This window comes from Lagenorhynchus albirostris, chromosome 11 (assembly GCF_949774975.1).
Source record: "Lagenorhynchus albirostris chromosome 11, mLagAlb1.1, whole genome shotgun sequence".
Taxonomy (NCBI): Eukaryota; Metazoa; Chordata; class Mammalia; order Artiodactyla; family Delphinidae; genus Lagenorhynchus; species Lagenorhynchus albirostris.
In genome coordinates this window covers 38,221,847-38,241,847 of record NC_083105.1, presented here as the reverse complement: position 1 = coordinate 38,241,847, position 20,001 = coordinate 38,221,847, and the positions used below count along the sequence as shown (strand labels likewise).

The window sequence follows — 20,001 nt, the reverse complement described above, 5'->3', positions numbered from 1 at the left end:
CTAATTAAACTTAAAAGCTTTTGCACATCAAAGGAAACCATAAACAAAACAAAAAGACAACCCACAGAATGGGAGAAAATATTTGCAAACAAAATGACCCACAAGGGATTAATCTCCAAAATATACAAACAGCTCATGCAGCTCAATATCAAAAAACCAATCAAAAAATGGGCAGATGGTCTAAATAGACATTTCTCCAAAGAAGACATACAGATGGCCAAGAGGCACATGAAAAGATGCTCAGCATCAATAATTATTAGAGAAATGCAAATCAAAACTTCAATGAGGTATCACCTCACACCAGTCAGAATGGCCATCATCAAAAAATCTACAAGCAATAAATGCTGGAGAGGGTGTGGAGAAAAGGGAACCCTCCTACACTGTTGGTGGGAATGTAAATTGGTGCAGCCACTATGGAGAACAGTATGGAGGGTTCCTTAAAAAAATAAAGCTAGAGTAACCATATGACCCAGCAATCCCACTCCTGGGCATATATCCAGAGAAAACTCTAATTTGAAAAGATAACATGCACCCCAGTGTTCATAGCAGCACTATTTACAATAGTTGAGACATGGAAGCAACCTAAATTTCCATCAATAGATGAATGGATAAAGAAGATGTGCCATATATATATATATATATATATATATACACACACACACACACACACATATACATACAATGGAATATTACTCAGCCATAAAAAAAGAACCACATAATGCCATCTGGTGCAATATGGATGGAGCTAGAGATTTTCACACTAAGTGAAGTAAGTCAAAGACAAATATATGATATCACTTACATGTGGAATCTTAAAAAAAAAGATTCAAATGAACTTATTTACAAAACAGAAATAGACTCACAGATATAGAAACAAACTTAGGGTTACCAAAGGGGAAAGGAAGGGGTGAAGGATAAATGAGGAGTTTGGGATTAACATATACACACTATGATATATAAAATAGATAACCAACAAGGACCTACAGTATAGCACAGGGAAATATACTCAATATTTTGTAATAATCTCTAAGGGAAAGGAATCTGAAAAAATATATATACATATACACACACATATAAAATGGAATCACTGTGCTGTACGCCTGAAACTAACATAACATTGTAATTCAACCATACTTCAATTAAAAAAGATCCAATGAAGTTGAAAAAATCTAGTATTTTAATTGTATAGATTATCTATACTTCTACAAAATAAATCCTATATTAAATCTAGGATTAAACTCTTGGGAAAGTTTAAAAGAATAAAGATATAATTTAAAAGGCAAAAACATTGCTGAGCCTAGCCGGCCCTGTGGTTTGTTTTTAACTAATTTAACTGTAACACAGATTACCTTCCCAAGAGAGTTATAAAACTTAAAATTAAATAACCCAACAAAATTTTCAGAAGATAAAGATACTACTGGCTAAAAATTTTTTATTTTTCACTGTCTCCTTTCTACACTTAAGTTAGAAGTTTTGTTTCTTTCAGTGACTAAATCAGAAAAAAAATAAAATAATATTGATCAATGTCACTACTATTCTTACTTGACAGATACTCCTTTTCTTCCAGTTCTCAATTTTTTCCCCCAAATTTTAGGCATCATTCCATACTAATTATCTTGCCTATTTTAGTTGAGTGAATGTAATGGTGCATTATGTTAAGACTTAAGGCCCAATCCAGTAGTCATGAATGGAATTAAAATTCTCAACAAAATGAAGCCAACAATTGATTGGCTATTTTAAGAGTATCTTTCTTTCTTCAATAACTTTAGAAGTTTGCATGTCCAATTTTTATTAAATATATATGCCTTCAGGAAGCTTACCATTCAAAAGAATCCTATGAATGTGTTTTGTAAACTGTAAATCAGAATACATTTGGTATTATTATTGTTATTTATAATATCTGTAAAATTAAGAATGACCCCAGTCTACTTTCACATCCAGGGTTTGCTAACATAGTAATTGCTACTGTTTATGAGCAATTACTATTTGTTAAATTTTGTATGTAATGATCTCACCCAACTCATTCAATCATTTGTGGTAGGTACTCTTATCCCCACTTTACAGATGAAAAATAAAAGATGCCTAGAGAATTTAGGTAACTGTCCAAGGTCATGCACCTAGTAAATAGGACAGCCAAGATGATCCCAGGTCAGTTTGATTCTGAAGTATCAACATACACCTATAATTGTGTGTGTGTGTGTGTGTGTATTTAACTCTGAAGCATACTAGATTAAATCAATATAAACCCACTTAAAAAGACAAGGGCCCATGACATCCTTCTTCAAGTAGCATTTTCTATACAGAGAATGATTCTAAGGGAAGAACTGCTTCTTTTGAATTACTTATTCTCTAGTGATATGGGGCAAAGGAATGATGGCATTTTAGTGTAGGTTCAATCTTGCAGAAACTGGAAAATAGTAGTACAATTCTTGTGACTTCAGTAAGAATACAAAAAATTTGACTGATATATGAAATTCTTTGTAAAATTGTTAGCATGTTAATTGCCATCAGTTCTTTGACAGATTCTGGTCATTAATTTTACTTCTGTCTTAACTATTTTGCAAGCAATGGCAAAAATATGTGAATCCAAATAAGAAATGTCTGGACAAAATGTGAATTTGGGACAAGAAATGTCCTACAGTAGAACGAAATTTAAGATATTTACTGCTCATGTTCTTATAGCAGCAAAGCAAAAATACTGCAGTGTGTTTTTATACTAAATAAATAATGAATCTTTACTTCCAGATACTCTTCATTTTTCTTTAGACGAAAGGAGATTTTTGTCATCCAGTAAGTTACTGTGGTGATGCAGAGCTCTGCTGTGATTATTTTAATCTTTTCAGGTGGTGTGCTCTATATTTTAAAATACAAGATATGAAGTGCTGTTTCCAAAGCCCAAAAAACTGTAAAACAAAATACTCTAAACTTTCTACTTACTAAGTGTCCTCTATGATATTGCATGCTATTGATATGGTAAAGTTAACCTTATCAAAATGCACATTGACTTGCAATGTGCATGTCATAAGAATTTGCTGTGTTATCATGTTGTGTTAACTTTGATAGTAAAGTAAGTTTTTACCTAGATTTCTTCACATGCTTCTTGTCCTATTACGATGACACAAGAGTTGAGTTCTCTGTCTGATGGGTGGAGTCTGGGTTCACACTTCACACAAGCTCATTTCAACTACTTCAGGTGCTAATCTGTAAGGACCTAAGACAATGACATTCCCTGTTCTCTGACTCTGGGGCATATACTGAGCAGCACATTTCATAGAAATTTGACTTCTATCCTGACCAATGGATGGCCAACTGTGCATGCTTTCAGGCATCGCCCTAATGCCCAGAAATGCCTTTTGTATCCTAGGATAAAAATTGCTGTATACATTCTGAAGGTAGCATAGCAAAATGTCAGCATTAGCAGGGACCCAACAATTGATTGAGTGCCCCAGAGATACTCAATTTCTTCATGTAAAGGATGTGAATGGAGGCAGAGAGTGAAAATGCATTTGATTTCAAAATCCCAGATCTACTACAGCAGAGTTAGTCCCATGAGCCGCAAGGCTGGATGGGATAGGGCCAAGACTCCTGACATTTGACCGTGAATAGTACTCAGCGTGATTAAAACAGAGGAAGTCAGGCCCTTTTCTACTCTAATCACCTTTAGCATTTTGGAATCATAGCTAACCTCAGAGAAAAATGCTTCCATTTTTATCGAACCCTCTCTGTATCTCTTCTATCGCCACATTTTCTTCCCCTGGAATCAGTGAACAGTGTCCTGCTCAGTCAGAGCTTCTACTTTGATAGAACTAAACTTAATAGTTCAGGTTAATCAACCTTTAAACACCTCTACAGAAATCACATTTGTCAAAATAGATGTAGTTTTCTTTCAAATCTAGTTTTTTGAGGTCACCTTCTAACCTCTGACAGAGGAATTTCTGTGCTTACCTGCCTGGCAAGACTTCTTTTTAAATGGTGTTATGTCATCTGTCTCCTCTTCATTAGGTCCCCTCACTAAGAACCTCTGCCCATCTCTTCACACAGCTGTTGGCAGTGTCTTCATCCTCTCTACTGCTTCTGCCCTATTGCCCCGGAGGTAGCTAGGTTTATGACCACAGTTTTAATTTAGAATACATGGTTTACAAAATAAGAATCTGTCAAGAATTTGGTTTCACATGTGCTAATGTGGAGAGGCTTCAGTAATAAGGAAAATTCAACTCTTGCCACCCTGGGAATCTTACCTCACCTCTTTGACGTCAGCAAGAATGTTGCTCTTCTATATGTATTTAAAAGACCATTTCACCTTGTTTGAATAAAAGAACTGTCAGTTGGGCACCTACAAATGCCGGGCACTGGAAATACTGTGATGAAAAAGGAAGGGGCACTGCCTCTAACGAGCTGCCCTTCAAAGAGCTAAGCTCCCTTAAAACCTATTTGTCCTTACAGATATAAAGAGACATGCTGAGGAACTACTTAGATAGCCTTTACTAATTGATTATTTTTCTAGATAATAAGAAAAATACTGCATTACTACTTATTCAGGTGGCATGTTTACCTTATAAGGTGAAGTTTGAGTCAGCTGTATAGTACTAGCCACTGGTTGGGATCATATTTTTAATTTGTATTGAGGACCAGAGAAAAGTCATTGGTGATTTGATAAAAGAAAGGAGGAGGGTGTGAAAGGATACTATTTGAAAGCCTATAACAAATAAAAACAATAGAAAAAAACAAAAATTAAGATCCCTTTGAAAGCATTACAGTAAATGCTTTAGATAAGTAACAGAATATCATTGTAGAAATAAATGTAAACGTTGGAATAATGAATTGAAATATATAAACTAAAAACCTCACACTCAATATTTTACAAAACTTGGAAAGATCAGTTAACATGTTTTACCAGAAAGATTCTTCAAACATTTTTAGTTGAATATGAAGTACATGTTAGTGTGACAAATACAGATTTTTACATTAAGGCAATAAAATTTGAGGTTCTTTTCTTTTTAACCTAACTTAACCAGTTAAGTAGAAAACACTGTTGCTCAATTTGTCTTATTCCACTGGTAATGCTGATTTAAGCTGCTCATCTATAGGCTATCATCTATGGCTCTCTATTTGCACTATATTTTAATTCCCTATAGATTTCAACTAATTGACCTTGAGGTAAAGCTCAGTCTCTGTGACAATATGGTCTTCAATCACCACTGCCAACATAAATAAATGGTTCCTCTCTGGATCTATCAAGAGTAATCTGAGCGGAATTTAAGTTTTTGATAGACTTTGAAAAAAAAAAATGAGCCCAGACATGAAATAATACCCTTTTCAACAAAAGGGCACAGGATTTAAGCTAAGATTCATGTAATAAAAAGTGTTTAGCCCTTCATATTGGAAAGTGGTCAGTTATCTTACTGAAATCTGAACAATTCCCAAATTGATTTATACACTAATGAACTGAATATGATTTGACAGTATCCTTCACTGTTGTATTGTAAGTGAATAAAATAAGAGGACTATACCAGTCTAACATGCTCTCCATGTAACAATTTTTTAAGTTTTTAAAAATATTAATAGAAAGTTTTTTGCGTCTCTTTGAGTGTCTCCATAGATCACTTTATTTGAAAATAGCACTCCTGAAATAACATTGTTGATTTTCACACACATTAATTTCTATGAGGTTTTTTTATGCTTATCTAACCAAATAATTTTTCTTAAAGGAATTTAATTTCTTCATCAGTAACAAGTCAATGCATTTTCTTCATATTATATGCCACCTTCTTTTCTAATTCCCTGCATAAATTGTCCACATTACTATTTTCTCCTGTTTACAAACAAAACTTTAAAACTTCAAAGAAAAATAAAATTTAGAATGCAGTCACTAGTTAAGAGAAAAATATACAATATGAGGCTAAGAATCAAGACAATGACATGGAGACTACAGACAAAAACAAGAAAAAAACTAACTTATTTGAAACAGGTCATTTATGCCAAAATGTCTTCTCTATTTAAGCTTTCCAGATAGGTATTTTGATTTCAGTTCACACATAATTGTGAGATAAGCATAGACTGGAAAATTACATAAAAACACACTGTTAGAAGCCTCGTTTCTCACATTATGTAAATACAAGTGTGAAGAACAGCTTATGTAAAGTGATTGGGTTTAGATAAACAGTGATACTGAAAAATAAATACATAAAGCCAAACAGATCTTATTTTTTAAAACCTGTTTTTTTGATTACTTGTCTAGACAAGAGTGACTCTATTGTTCATGTAATTTCCTAAGTATCTAGCACCTGTTAACTTCTAATGTGAGAGGATCTGATATGGCTTTGTTTAGACGTGTATACTGTTTATTGATGCATCTATTGATCATACTTATTTAAACCTTTGAGTAGGATCTCCTGAGAATTCTCAATCACTTAATACTTTTGTGGAAAATTCATTTAATTCAGATATCCTCTCATAATAATCAGAGCAGTTGTATTTAGCTTACTATGTATCTTAGTCTGAATTCATCCACAATTTTATATTTAACAATGATTTATTCACTGTCTACTACGAATAAGTTTATGAGGGACTTGTAGTAAGCCAAGTGTTAATCCTGCCCCTGCCTTCAAGCACACATGAATCTCAATACGTGTCCTTAATACATGTACTTTTATATAGCCATAACAGAAGGTGGAAGATGATTTGTCCATAGAAATTTAGTTTCATAGAAGGAAGAAATGATTTTCTCTGTAACTGAACAGGGTAAGGTCCATGGGGGAGTTAACATTTGAATCAGCCATTAAGCAATCAGGAAAATCTGGTTGTGGGGAAACACCTGGAACGGTAGAAGAAACTGAAAGTGAAAATATCTGGAGTACAAACAGGGTAATGTGAAGGGTAGTTATAAGGAATAATGTAAAAAATGCAGGCATGATTAGAAATGCTTTCACATGATAATATGAAAACAATTATTACAGCCTTTATATTATTAGGGATTTATTTAGAATTTGAATTGAGAACTAGAAAACCAAACGTGGCTTTGAAATATTTGTGATCACTGTTTATTCTGGGACTCTGATTAGGAAGAATACCATAGGAAATCTTGCTGCTTAATTTAGTGCAATCTAGTCTTCCCAGTTTTGAGTAAAATTTATTCTTTTGGAAACAAAATCATTATATCAGTATCAATTGTAGAACAGATCAGTAGGAGGAACTTAAGTTCAATAAAACTAGAAATAGCAATTTTAATACTAATGATAGTAACTAACATTTACGTACTGCTTCCAAAGCCAGGGGTGGGCGTTTCCTAGCATTTTACATACATGAGCTTGATTTACATATATTTGCCCTATTTTCTAAATTAGGAACTAAGAAAGATTAAGTAACTTGCTCAAGATAATATAGCTGGTAATTGTTGGATCAGGTATTTGAAACCATTTTTCAAAGGGCATTGTATTTTTTAAGAAAAGAATTCACAAATATCCACCCAAATCCAATAGCTAGCCAGTTATGGTTTAAAATCAGTATCTCTAGAGAGATCTTTCAAATGCAAAATAAAATAATAATAGTAAAATAAAAGCAACCTCCTGTGGAGTTCTTCACTGAAATGAAATTGACTAAAAGGTATTAATCATAATTTCTAAATGAGAGAATAGAACATTAATGAAAGTAGAACAAGGATATGAATAATAATCTCGTGCTTTAGCTATTTCTTGCTCTACAAACTAGCTCTATTTCAGGTTCTAGATAGCACAGTAAAAACATTTTTGCCAGTACTACCTCAAATAATCCTGGATCCTCTGGGAAAAGAGAATCTCCCCACTATAGGATGGCTGTCACTAAAGCAGATGTAGTGTTTGAATTTCACCAATCACAAACTCAATAATGTTCCCTGTTATAAAAGTGATCTCCACTTAACTCAAGCATTCCCATTTCTGCATGGTAGCAGGGAAAATGATCTTGCTAATTCAAGTATCTCATTCATTTCTATCTTAAGCTCAATTCATTAATATGTGCCCAACCTGACCTTCGTTCCTTTCCTATTTCTGAGGAATATCATGGCATAGGAACACTGGGGCATCAGGCATCTTCAGGGTCTTGAGTAGTGTGTGTCTGGCTCATGGTTGTCTCTTTTTCTTGCTGGTCTTTGCTGAGGCGTAATTATTTTCAACGGGGATTGCTTGCTGCCTTAGTCCCCACTGCATGTGTCAGAAGTCTTTCCAGGCCCTCCAATTCATACACTGTTTTCCTGTCCCCAAATTAAGGATTCTTCTGATTCAATATCCTATTCAGGCATCTCCATATCAATCTAGTTACAGTCAGAATTTCTCTGGTGCCTCCTTAGAATCACTCTAGGGTATTGTGAGAAGCCCACAAGGTCATCCACCAAGACTTTGCTCTAACCTATGATTCTATGCTATGCTATGTTGCTGTACTAGGTTATACCCTGAGGAGCTGAGAGATACTTCCTTCTGCTTGGGGACACCTATAGCATTAACCAAGAATTCTACCACTCTTCTTCATAATACTTGCTCCAGCACCTCCATATTTTTCACCAATTCCTGTGTTGTAATGAAATACACTCTTTTGACTCATGTTTTCTTCATTGAACACACACATCTGTGACCATTTTCAAAGTATTTAAGCCACATTTTTCAATCTAATTTTTTTCATTTGTCCTTTACTTCAAAAACCATATCCTCTTGTAAATATGTCACTTAAGAAATACAGTGAAATCATCTCTAATAATATTTAAAATTAAAAACTTTGATAAAGGTACATGTTCTTCATTTTATTTCATCATACTTTGTGCCTTTTGTGTTTTTTTGCAGTGCTAATTTGTTGTGCATGACAAATGTTATTAAAGATGTACCCATCTCTGAATTTGTGTGTTGCATAGTCTATTTAGCTGTTAAAAATTATTTCAATTTTTTTCAGAGTATAAATAACTTGACCAATGAACTGCCACAAAAGATATGTATATCCAAAGTAATTGAAATGATTGTCATTTTTTATGGTTATATATTCATGAAAACTCACTCATGAAACAAGACTTAGGCAATTTGATGTCATTTTTCAAAGATTCACCCTCCCTGATTTAGCACTTTTTATGAACAAAGAAAAAAATTTAATTCACATTAACTTTTTTAGACCAATAAATACTATGCAATATATTAAAAAGTGACCTGTTTTTGATGTAATGCCCCAAATGCCTAACAATATAAAATAGTACCTTCTTAGCTTGAGAAAGAAGCCAAATTATTACCTGGCCATATTTGGGTCCAAATAATATAATTTCAAAAATGATATAGAATTTAAAATAATGATCAAATATCAGTTAAAGGCATAGCATATTATATATTGCTGATTTACCCTGTTTTTCTGATTTTAATCTAAAACTCTTTCAGAAAGAGCTGTACCCTCAACTCATAATCCATTTAACACAATCTCTGTTGCAGGTTACTTAGTTATAGAAAATCCATCAAGTAAGTTTGTTAAATATCTTTTCTTCTTTCTGAGTATCAACTCTGGATTCCCTGATTCGATGAATCTCAATGTGTGGTTCCTTTTTTGTATGTTTGTTAGAAAAACCTCCAAGCTGGATATAAATCATAAAAGCATGACTAATTGCATGGTAACTGGAGAAATGCTTTCTCTCTCTCTGGGGTGAAGACTGCATGTCTGTATTTTAGCTTGGGAAGTAATACAGGGATATTTAAACTCCTTAGGGTTTAAAAACCATGTCGTTACGAGAATGAGGTCACTGCAATATTTTATATCTTCTAAAACCTTGTAACGTATAAAATGTTTTCTGTATGACAAAGAGGTTTTATGTGTTTTAGGATTCAATGATGACTTTATGCCCTTACATTTGCTTGAAAAACTTTCTTCATTAAAATGTTAAATCATTCATTTAAAGTCACTTAAAATTTGAAGGATTTTTATACCATGAAATACAAAGAAAGTGAACTTAAAGGGGGAAGCTAATTTTGTAAATATGACAGAGTGACTTTAAAGGGCTGTGTGCTTTTGAAATGTCCCTTGTCCTCTAACTTGTCAACTGTAAAGAGAGTGCCCAGGCTAAAGGAAAAGAACTCAACCTAACATGACTCCATTTTATACCTTTCTTTGCTTGGAGGCCGATAAGCAAGAAATCCTTTCTGCAACATGTTGAAGAGCTTTGCACAAACAACAACCTAAAGTTTCAAGAAGAATTTTCGGTATGTTACTAGCAGTTGTCACAACATTGCCAGACCTCCAGTCGTTTCATGTGTCACATTTCATGTCCAGTTTAAGCTTGCAAGGCCATGAAGGACTCTGGCCTTGATAATCAATACCCAATTACCAGGTTGATTGTTTGGATAGTAACATTACACTGGGCAGCCTCTGGTGCAACCTGAACAGAATTATTCACCTACTGTGTCAGGAAAAGGTGCTCCGGATCAGAGACCTCCCCAGCAAGGGCAGCCTGGCCCTGTTTCTTCTTTGCTCTCTCACCCAGATGTACATGCAACTATAGAATGCTGTATGCATCAGGTTTTGTGTGTGTACGAGGTTTGGGTGGTACCGTAAATGTGGCTTTATATTTAAATAACTGTTTTAGATTTAGAAACTAAATAATTCCATTTCATATTTGCCTGCTTAGTTTATGTTAGTGGTATAGATGAACCTGAGAACAGAACTTGATGTTTCCAGAAATTATTTAAAAAATGTTATTTTTAGAACTTTCCAAAAATAAAAAACAGATAAAAAGAAGCCTATAAAACACAGGTATTACTTAAGTGATCATGGAATAAATGCAGTATCACGTTATGGAGAATATATGAAGTTAAGAACTTGTTACTTTTACACTTTTTGAAAGTTAAGATTAATTTTATTGCTTTTAGCATCTTATATATCCATAAAGTTGAAATTACACTAAAACATAAGGCATGTGTTAGTCTACAAGCTATTTTAAAACTTGTGAGGCTCTTTCCTAACTTATTTTGTATTATAAAAATAAAACAGATTTATAAATGTTACCAAAAACTTTATTTCTAGTTTTTCATGAACTTTTAGTGTGTGAACAAAAACAATTGGCTTGAATAATTCAGGATTGTAATATTTCAGTCTCTCAGGAAATAATCACAAAAAATGTGAGAAGATTAATGGTATTTCCTACAGCTTTTGGTTATGCTTCTTAAGTAATATTGGTCTGGTTTTAGCAAAATCAGTGGTACCATAAAACTCTTCTTAGCATTTATGCAGCAAGAACTGTCAATTTTTCAGGAACAAAAGGGTAGTTTCATTAGAATAGGAGTGAATATAGTTAACATTATACATGACTGAGTAGATGAAAAGTTTTATTAGCAATAACATTTTCTCATACATTATAATGAGAAAGCTTCTAGTTTAACTTTTTTGGAGATCATGGTTTTAAGTACTTGGGTGTTTTTATATAAATATATAGGTTGTATATATTAGGTAAATGTATATTCACATGTAAGGAACATGGTTTTTTTAATTGCTTTTAGTTCTAGTGCTGTATTTTTTAACTTTTAATAAACAAATGCCTATTTGATGCATATGTTTGATAAAACTTGTAACTCAGGTCATATTCGCTTATACCTTAAATATTAATAAGCTCCACTACGTGACAGGTATTGATATATATGAATTCAACACTTAAACAGCTAAGTGACCTTGGGTAAATCACTTAAACTCTCTGTTGTTCAATGTCCTCATTTGTAAAATGCTGTATCTATCTTGTTGAATTGTGAATACTAAACTGATTGAATGTGTGTAATACTGAGAATAGTGGCTGGCACAACTATTTGCCATCATAGTGATGATTTCATAAAGAAGTTCAAATGATGAAGAAGAACTGCAGACATGTATTAAAAAAAAAAACCCAAATGACACCATATCATGATGGAGCTATGCAGAAAGAAGTGAGGATCAACTCTGTTTGGATAGCTGTCAGAAAAGACTTTACAACAAGGTGACCTGCCAGATGAACTTTAGGATGGAGCAGAAGTCCAATAAGTATATAAAGGGGGAAAGGTATTCTAGAGAGAGAGAATGAATGCAAAAACCTAAGGATGCAAAGCAGTTCCACTCATCTGTGATCCCACTAAAAACTGGGAACCGTAGGAGAAAGAGCTAAATAGGAAAGGTTGGTTGAGGCCCTGTGTGCTCTGATAAGAATAAGACCACTGAGTGTAACATTACTATCCAAACAGTCAACCTAGTAATTGGGTATTAATTATCAAGGCCATAATCATTTAAATCTATAAATGGAAACTTCTGTAACTACAGAAAAATAGGTACCACTTTTCAGGTGATTCCAATTCATCTTCTTTTCCCCTTCTATTTCTTTGTCTCTTATAAATATGCTGACATATACTCCCAAAACCTGACACAAGGAAGCTGTTCTAGGATTCCTCACTTGGTTAAAAATTTTTTTTCTAAGCCTTTAGTGCCAAAACGCCAGAATTCAGATGCTTATTAACACTATCCCTCTTCTCTAACACATACACACTCATAAAATACTGTCCAGAATTCTCTTTGAGGAAAAATAAGGGAGAAGGGAAGATTATCCAATTAAAAGAAATCCTTTATAATAAAGTGGGAAAAAATTGCAAAACCCCACGGTTTTAACACTTTTTAAGGAATTTGGTAAATTGAGGCATTTCTAATATGGAAAACTATAAATTTCATAAATGTAAATCATCAGCTCAACAAAATAATGAACACATTTTCTTGCACCAGCTTTATGATGAATGGATTATATCGTGATTTTTCACCAAAATGTCAATAACAGATCTTGACCCTTCCTCTGATAATTCTTTATCACACCTTTGCATTCCACTATCGATTTAACAATGCCCACTAAGAACAGGAATTGACCTTTGGCATTTTCTCACAAACTGACCAATGTTGTACCAATTAATAGGCGTGAAATCACACTGCCTGACGAGAAAAAACAAAAAATAAATCACCAACTCCCTTACCCTACTAAGTAGACATTAAAATATTAAATAATACACAGTGTGTATTTGACAAAACCATTAGTAAATTATGAAAGGAGTTACTAACATGGTTGCTGCACCTCAGAGCTTCCCAAAGGGCAAAGAAATTATGCCAGAGAAAGCAGTAGCTCAACTAATCAATTCTATTCAGGAATTTTCAGTGAAAGTTCATGTAAGTTCATTACTGTTAATTTGACCTTGCTTCTGCAGTTATGCGAAGTGTTTTCATTTTAAAAGTAAAAGGATTTAGAATAAAGAATAGTCTTTTACTAAGTGGAACTTCTTGTTTACCTCTGAAATAAATCTAAACTTTGCAATGACTTCAATCCACAGGAATTACCAAAATTTCTTCAGGATCTTTCTTCCACTGATGCTGATCTGCCTTGGAACAGAGCAAAAAACCGCTTTCCAAACATAAAACCATGTATGTGTACATACTATTTCTGGTTTTAGATAATGAAACATTTTCAAATGAGAGCAAAATGCATTTTAGCATTTTTTCTTAAATATATATTACATATTAATTGGATTATAATAATGCATTTTATTAGCAGCTGTTAAATTGTATCTCTTTTGCTTTGTTAATATTTATTAAAGTTAATGTACATGGTTTTCAGCTTATTCACACAAGGTTTACTCATGCAGGTGTAAGAAACTGTAGACCTAGTAGTTTCTTAGCTTTGTAATTTAACCCAAGTAACGAACCTTTCTAATATCTTCCTACAGACCTAGTTCTCAAATGAAAAGAGTAAGTTCACACATAACTTTGTGCATTAGTTTTCTTAAAAGCATGGCAATGCTTTGTTAAGGAATATAAAAAATGCATTGCAAAATATTCATTGAAGATCAGAGTAAAGGTATGCTTACCAGGATTGGTTTTACAAAGGAGGCGGGCTTGTGCCTTACCACAGTGAACATGGCTTCATTTTTCAGTCAATAAGAAAAGAAACCATCTTACATGGTACACTGTTATTATTCCTTATGTCATTAAAAAGAATGTCTACTGATGTGCAATAAAAAAAACATACTATTGCTTTAAGACTTAGCAGTGATGTGAAAAAAAAATAACATTCCTCTGCTAATAATAGCTATATGTTTGATATATTTTTTCAACAGATATTCCTACTAACTATATTCTGATTCAATACATTTTTATATATGAAATTAAAAAGTGGTATTTGTTAAGCTCTGAAATAGTATTGTTTCAAAATCTAGAGTTTTAAAATATTCCTAATTTTAGAGTTAGTATATATATATTTTTCTATGTTCTATGCCTTTTCAAAACTGTATTGGGGAAACTTCCATATATATATATAAATTGAACTCTTAAATTGAACTCTTGACACAGACTTAAAGAAGGGTGTAATCACAGAATGTAAAATCATAAGGATATGGATAGGAAGAAATGGACCATATTCTGTTATTCTAGAACTAGAGGCATGAAGTAAACAAATTTAGGGAAACATGATATAGCAGGTAGTAATCTAACAGAATCTATTAATTCCCAAGAATTAGAAAAGGATGAAAATACAAATAGCTTTAATCACCTAAAATCCTTCCCGGAACAAAACAAATCAAAGGTAAATGACTTATTAAGAGTAAGTTGACAAATACGACATCATTGTAGGAAATAAGGAATGTTAGTATTACATCTCTCAATTCCTGTGGCATGACCTTTCTTAATAAGTCCTTTTGTTTTCCCTTTCAGAGAGTTAACTTGAGTTGGATGCATCATAAATTTAAGAGATACGGAAATTCTCATGTTTTTATATTCATCTATACCTAAATTTCCTTCAGACTCTCTGCTTCATGATTACTTAGTGATATTCTGTGAAAACAAGTACTATAGTGTGACTGAAGGACAGTTACTGTGGAATATTTAATATTTATTTACAATTGTGTATTTGGCTGAAGTAATGTGTATCACTATATATAAGTAAATCAAATATATCTAACTTATTTCCAAAGACTAAAAGAGTATCTGACTTAAAATATATATATAAAAATTTGATGTTAGACATTTTTAAAAAATGTGTCATTTCAATCTTTTATTATTAAGATCTCAGTGCATTATTTTCTGGGTTCACATAATGGCCATAGGAAAAGTCACATAATGCTAGCTTGCTAGCTCTTACAGCATAAGAAGTGAATACGAGTGGTCAATATAACTAAACAGACATCCTTAAAACAACAAGAACTGAGGGGTAAGATTATCCAGATACCTAAAGCTAAGACAAAAAATAACTAGTGATGGAATTATGTTGTAAACCAAGGACGTTTTGGAATATTAAAAGCTTTGCATGCATGTTTTTCGCCTTTTCTAGAATCAAATGGATAATGTCCAATTGTATTCTGCTTTCTTCTTGATTTCAGTACAGAAAACTTATGGTAATTTTTCTAATAATATACTACATCCACATCCAATATCCTTTAATGGATTTTTAGGGGAAAGCTTTTTCTTAAGTGTCCTCTTAAAGAGTTGGAGGTCCTATAAGAAATAATTTTGTTAGGAAGAATGTTATATTTTTCAAGAATATTATTAGAATAATTTATTAGTTCAACTAATACATACTGCCTGCTGTATAGTAAAATGACTAAAAACATGTGGGCTCTAATCAAACTTCCTGGGCTGCAGTTCTGTTTACCTACTAACTACTTTAGTGACTGGACATATTATTTAGTGGTGTCGACCTCCTAACTTTCAGGAATAGATGAAATAACCATGTAAATCACTTTGCCCAATACCAGAACACAGGAAGCTCTCCTAAATATTAGTTCTTATGATTGTTAGTAATCAATAGACTGCTCATTTTTAAAAACCTCTAACTTTCTGGGTGAAAAATATTTAGTAACAGGCCCTTAGAGTCTACGGTCTGGAGATGATAAACCTACTTCCCTAACCTCAGTTGGAAGACAAGCTATAAGCTCACTTCTGCCTATACGGACAAACAGACCCTCGCCCCTGCCCACATATACATGGAGCAAGAAAATGAAATGTTTAAACTAAATACATTCTCCCATTGTGCTTGCAGAGAAGCCATAAAGCTGAAATGTTTTTTTTTCTCCCGTAGAGAGTGAATTCATTTAATAGAGTCTGAATTTTAGCTTGAGCCAGCTAAGTGAGATTCATTGTTTCCCCTGAGTAATGTAGGAAGTAGGATTTCAAATATCACAGTGCATTTTAGAAGATATTAGCTTACAGGGCTTTAAGATACTAGAATTAGCAGCAAATGCGTGCAGAAGAGATTTCCAAGTCTCTCTTTGACAGGACACTATGACCTTCAGAAGTGTTCCAACACCATGAAGAAAAGTTTAGCTTGCTGTTGACTCAGTTATAAGCAGGCATATCGAGTGAATAGAAACCTGATGGCTTCCCTTCCTTAGTTACATGACTGGCCACAATGTCATTAAAATAGGCAGATCATACCAAATTCAAAATCTTTGGGATATAAATCATTCACATAAATTTGCTTGAACAATCCCCCTTCTTTAGATTCAAACACATTGGTCAAGTCATTATGATTACTATTGGTACAGCAAAGTCATTTAACATACAACGTGCTTAATTTTAAGAACATAAGAACGTGTTTTGTGTTCTATACAGCTTTATGAGTTCTATAAGCTTTCGTATAAGTTTTCCTCAGAGGAGTCTACAAAATAAATATTATAACTATATATTATAGCTGAGGTAACAAAGGAACGGAGAAGTTAAGCAATTCACCCAATGCCATAAATGGTAGATAGATCATCTGTAATTCAAACACAAACTCACATTTACCTATTTTTCCTTCAGTACTGAGTGCCTTCCCATTAAGATTAAAAACAAAACAAACAAAAAACCTTCAAAATAAAATTAAGTAGTAATAGATAAGTAGTAATAGATAAGTAGTAATAGTAATAGATATCATTCCCTTGTCTAGTTAAAATTAGCACTGGACATTTCAATTATAATACCAACTCGGTAAAAATTCTCAGGAAAAAATAATTTTTGATACTTTTCTTTGAAGAAAAGTAATGTGTAAAGGTTATCTTATTTTGCCATACCTTAAAAGTCTAAAAAATAATAATTAAAAGTTTGGTATTAAAGAAAGAATAGGCAGATAAATTAAGGGAAGAGTATAAATGGTCCAGAAATAGACCTAAACACATAGAGAAAACTAGTGTGTGATAAAAGTGGTGTTTTGAACAAGGGAGTAAGGATGGACTATTTGTTGTTCCAAATGTTAACAAACAAACAAACAATAAAGGTAGATTTTACCTCATTCTGTTTCAAAAGAAAAAAAAGCCCAATGGATCAAAAATCAAAATATTTAAAACAAAAGCAGAAAACCCTATTAACGTCCCAGAAGGAACTATGAATGAATTTGTGAAAATAAGAATATTGGTGTGACAAAGACCTTTGTATATATCACACAAGAAGCCACAGTGAAGCCATAATGAAAAATAATGAGAAATTTGATTACAAAATATATAAATTTTATCTATGGCAAGGTAGCTAGCAGATAAACTGATTAATAGATAGAGGCAAAGACAAATGACAAACTAAAAGAAAAATTCAATACATGTAAAACATTCTTAGTATATTTTTAGAAAAATAGTATCATATGAAAATGTAATTAATAGAAAATGTATTTAAAATGGCCAAGGCATAAGCAAAGAAGCTCAATTTCACTCATTTTTAAGAAAATCAATATAAATATTAGGAGACATCAATTTGTAACTATCTAAAGGTCATAAATTAAAATGTTTAATAATATGGCAGTGAAAGTAAGAGGAAAGTTGTTCAAACTGTTCAAGCACTTTTGTTCATAGTGATATAACTTGAGAACAATTTGTCAGTATCTTTCAAAATTTGAGATGCACAATGTGATTTGGGAATTTTACTGCTGGTAATGTATTCTACAAATAGACTCCTACATATGTGCAAAAAGTCCAGTTATGTTTATTCAGCTTTTTATAATAACAAAATGAGATGAGTTTAAATCACCCTAAAGAGCTAAATAAGTATGTTATATTCAAGCACTGAAATACTATATGGCTTTTTAAAGTAATGAGCTAGATATTGTTGTTTATACTAATATGGAAAGATACAGGTAAATAAGAAATTTTTGCAGAATAGTGTGTATATTGCCCACTTGTGGTCAATTTTATATGAATATATATAGAAAATCCTGGAAATAAATACAAGAACATATTAATAGTCACTGTCTCTGGGTAGTGGAAATATGGAATAAGAGGGAATTTCTATTTAAAATTTTACAGCCGTCTATAATTTTTGATGTTATATCATGAACTTCTTTCTATTACTGCTATAGTAAGAAAGTAGCAAAGTGAATTAGCATTAATTTCTTATATTTTCTTCTAGATAACAATAACAGAGTGAAACTGATAGCTGATGCCAGTATTCCAGGATCGGATTATATTAATGCCAGCTATGTTTCTGTAAGTTGCTATTTTTATATATATTTTTATAAAACATAAATACTGCAGTATTACTCTTCAAACTATTTAAAACAAGAAATTCATTACAACCTCTATGAATTTAATGTACCAGTTCCTTACAACATTATGTATCCCTATTTTATACATGGGGAAACGGAGGCTCCAAACAGAGATTGCAACTTACCCAACGTCATTTCACTAATAAGTGGCAGACGTACAACTTCTAGCTACATATCCCCTGGTCTTTCCACTATTTCCTACGTTTGTCAGAATATTCTCTGTACACAATGAGGTCGGCCAACCTCTCTTTCAAAGAAAAATTAGTCATATGTACAGTCATGTCCATATAATATAAAAACCTATTATGCTCTTCCTCCCCTCTAGATTTTCAGTCCTTCTAGGGAACTATGATGTCTTGTTCTTTTCATCCTCAGCTACTTACAGAACGTGCACTCCATTGTAGCTACTCAACAAGCATATCTTAAGTGAACCAACATGGGGTGAACTGTGACATGCCTAGTATACTATGTTGCACATCACAGATAATAAATGCTTGCTGCATTGGATTGAAAGTTGAATAAACCAAAGTGTTTTAAGGATCTCTCCCTCTCCTTCTCCATGGCTCTTTTGTTCTCTCAATGCTCACCACTATCATAGGTACACAGAAACCTTAGATGCACCCAAGACCTCCACTTGGGTTGACACAATCACGAAATCCGAGAGTAGGAACTGCTTTTGTGGTTATTTAATCCAACCATTCACCCAGGAACTCTTTCTGAAAAATTACTTGTAATTAGATATTAGCCTATCTTGGCATTGATTCACCTATTTCCTCCTTAAGGCAGATGATTCTATCACTGAACTACTCAAATACACAGTTTTATAAAAACAAGATATGTTCCCTTACATTTTCACCACTGACTTCAATTCTAATACATACCAAGGTTAACTATGCTTCTTATCATGACTCTACAGATACCTGAAGGTTCCCTCTACTGCCCACACTCCCACTGGTGTTTTATTTTTTCCTTATTCAGTCTTCTCATCCAGGCCTGCCATTTCATTTGGTCCCACTGGGGCTCTGCTTATGTGATGCTCCATCCTTTCCCCAACATCAAACATAACCTGTCCTATGTCCCATTCTCCCCAAGACTCTGTTAAGGGGGAAAAGAAGAGTTCATCCTGAATTTTATATTGGTTGATAATTACTCCAAAATTACAATTATATATTGAATCTTATTGTGAAATAAGTGAACAATGGGGGCATTTAAGATTTCTTAATAGGAGAAGTGACGGGGGGTTGCAGAGGTTAATAAGTCATCCTTTGAATTTCATCCCATTTTTGTGCTAGAACTTTAAATCTATTTTGAAGAAAACCCAGATTTACTATTGTGATGATATATTTTATTCATTTATCAAATCATTGATTTCCCTGAAAATGTAATTCTTTTCTAAAGATTTTGGTGAAATCTTGTGCTTACCAATTTTAATTGTATCCTAAACAATATAGCATGTAGAAGTTTTACTTTGATTTGTAGAATGAGGCATATATACATTTAGATATTTAAAT

General features: G+C 33.0%; 1 protein-coding gene and 1 long non-coding RNA gene across 2 annotated transcripts in view; one reads left to right on the top strand and one right to left on the bottom strand.

Moving 5' to 3' along the window:
- The window catches only part of LOC132528953 (uncharacterized), an 82,292-nt gene that overhangs the window by 18,244 nt on the left and 44,047 nt on the right, over positions 1 to 20,001 (bottom strand). The window lies entirely within an intron of this gene.
- The window catches only part of PTPRQ (protein tyrosine phosphatase receptor type Q), a 198,346-nt gene that overhangs the window by 162,478 nt on the left and 15,867 nt on the right, over positions 1 to 20,001 (top strand). The window contains exons 36-39 of the mRNA XM_060165124.1: positions 9,438 to 9,464; positions 10,118 to 10,199; positions 13,323 to 13,413; positions 18,355 to 18,431. Of these exons, the coding sequence (XP_060021107.1) occupies positions 9,438 to 9,464; positions 10,118 to 10,199; positions 13,323 to 13,413; positions 18,355 to 18,431 (277 nt within the window). The remainder of the gene's footprint in view (positions 1 to 9,437; positions 9,465 to 10,117; positions 10,200 to 13,322; positions 13,414 to 18,354; positions 18,432 to 20,001) is intronic.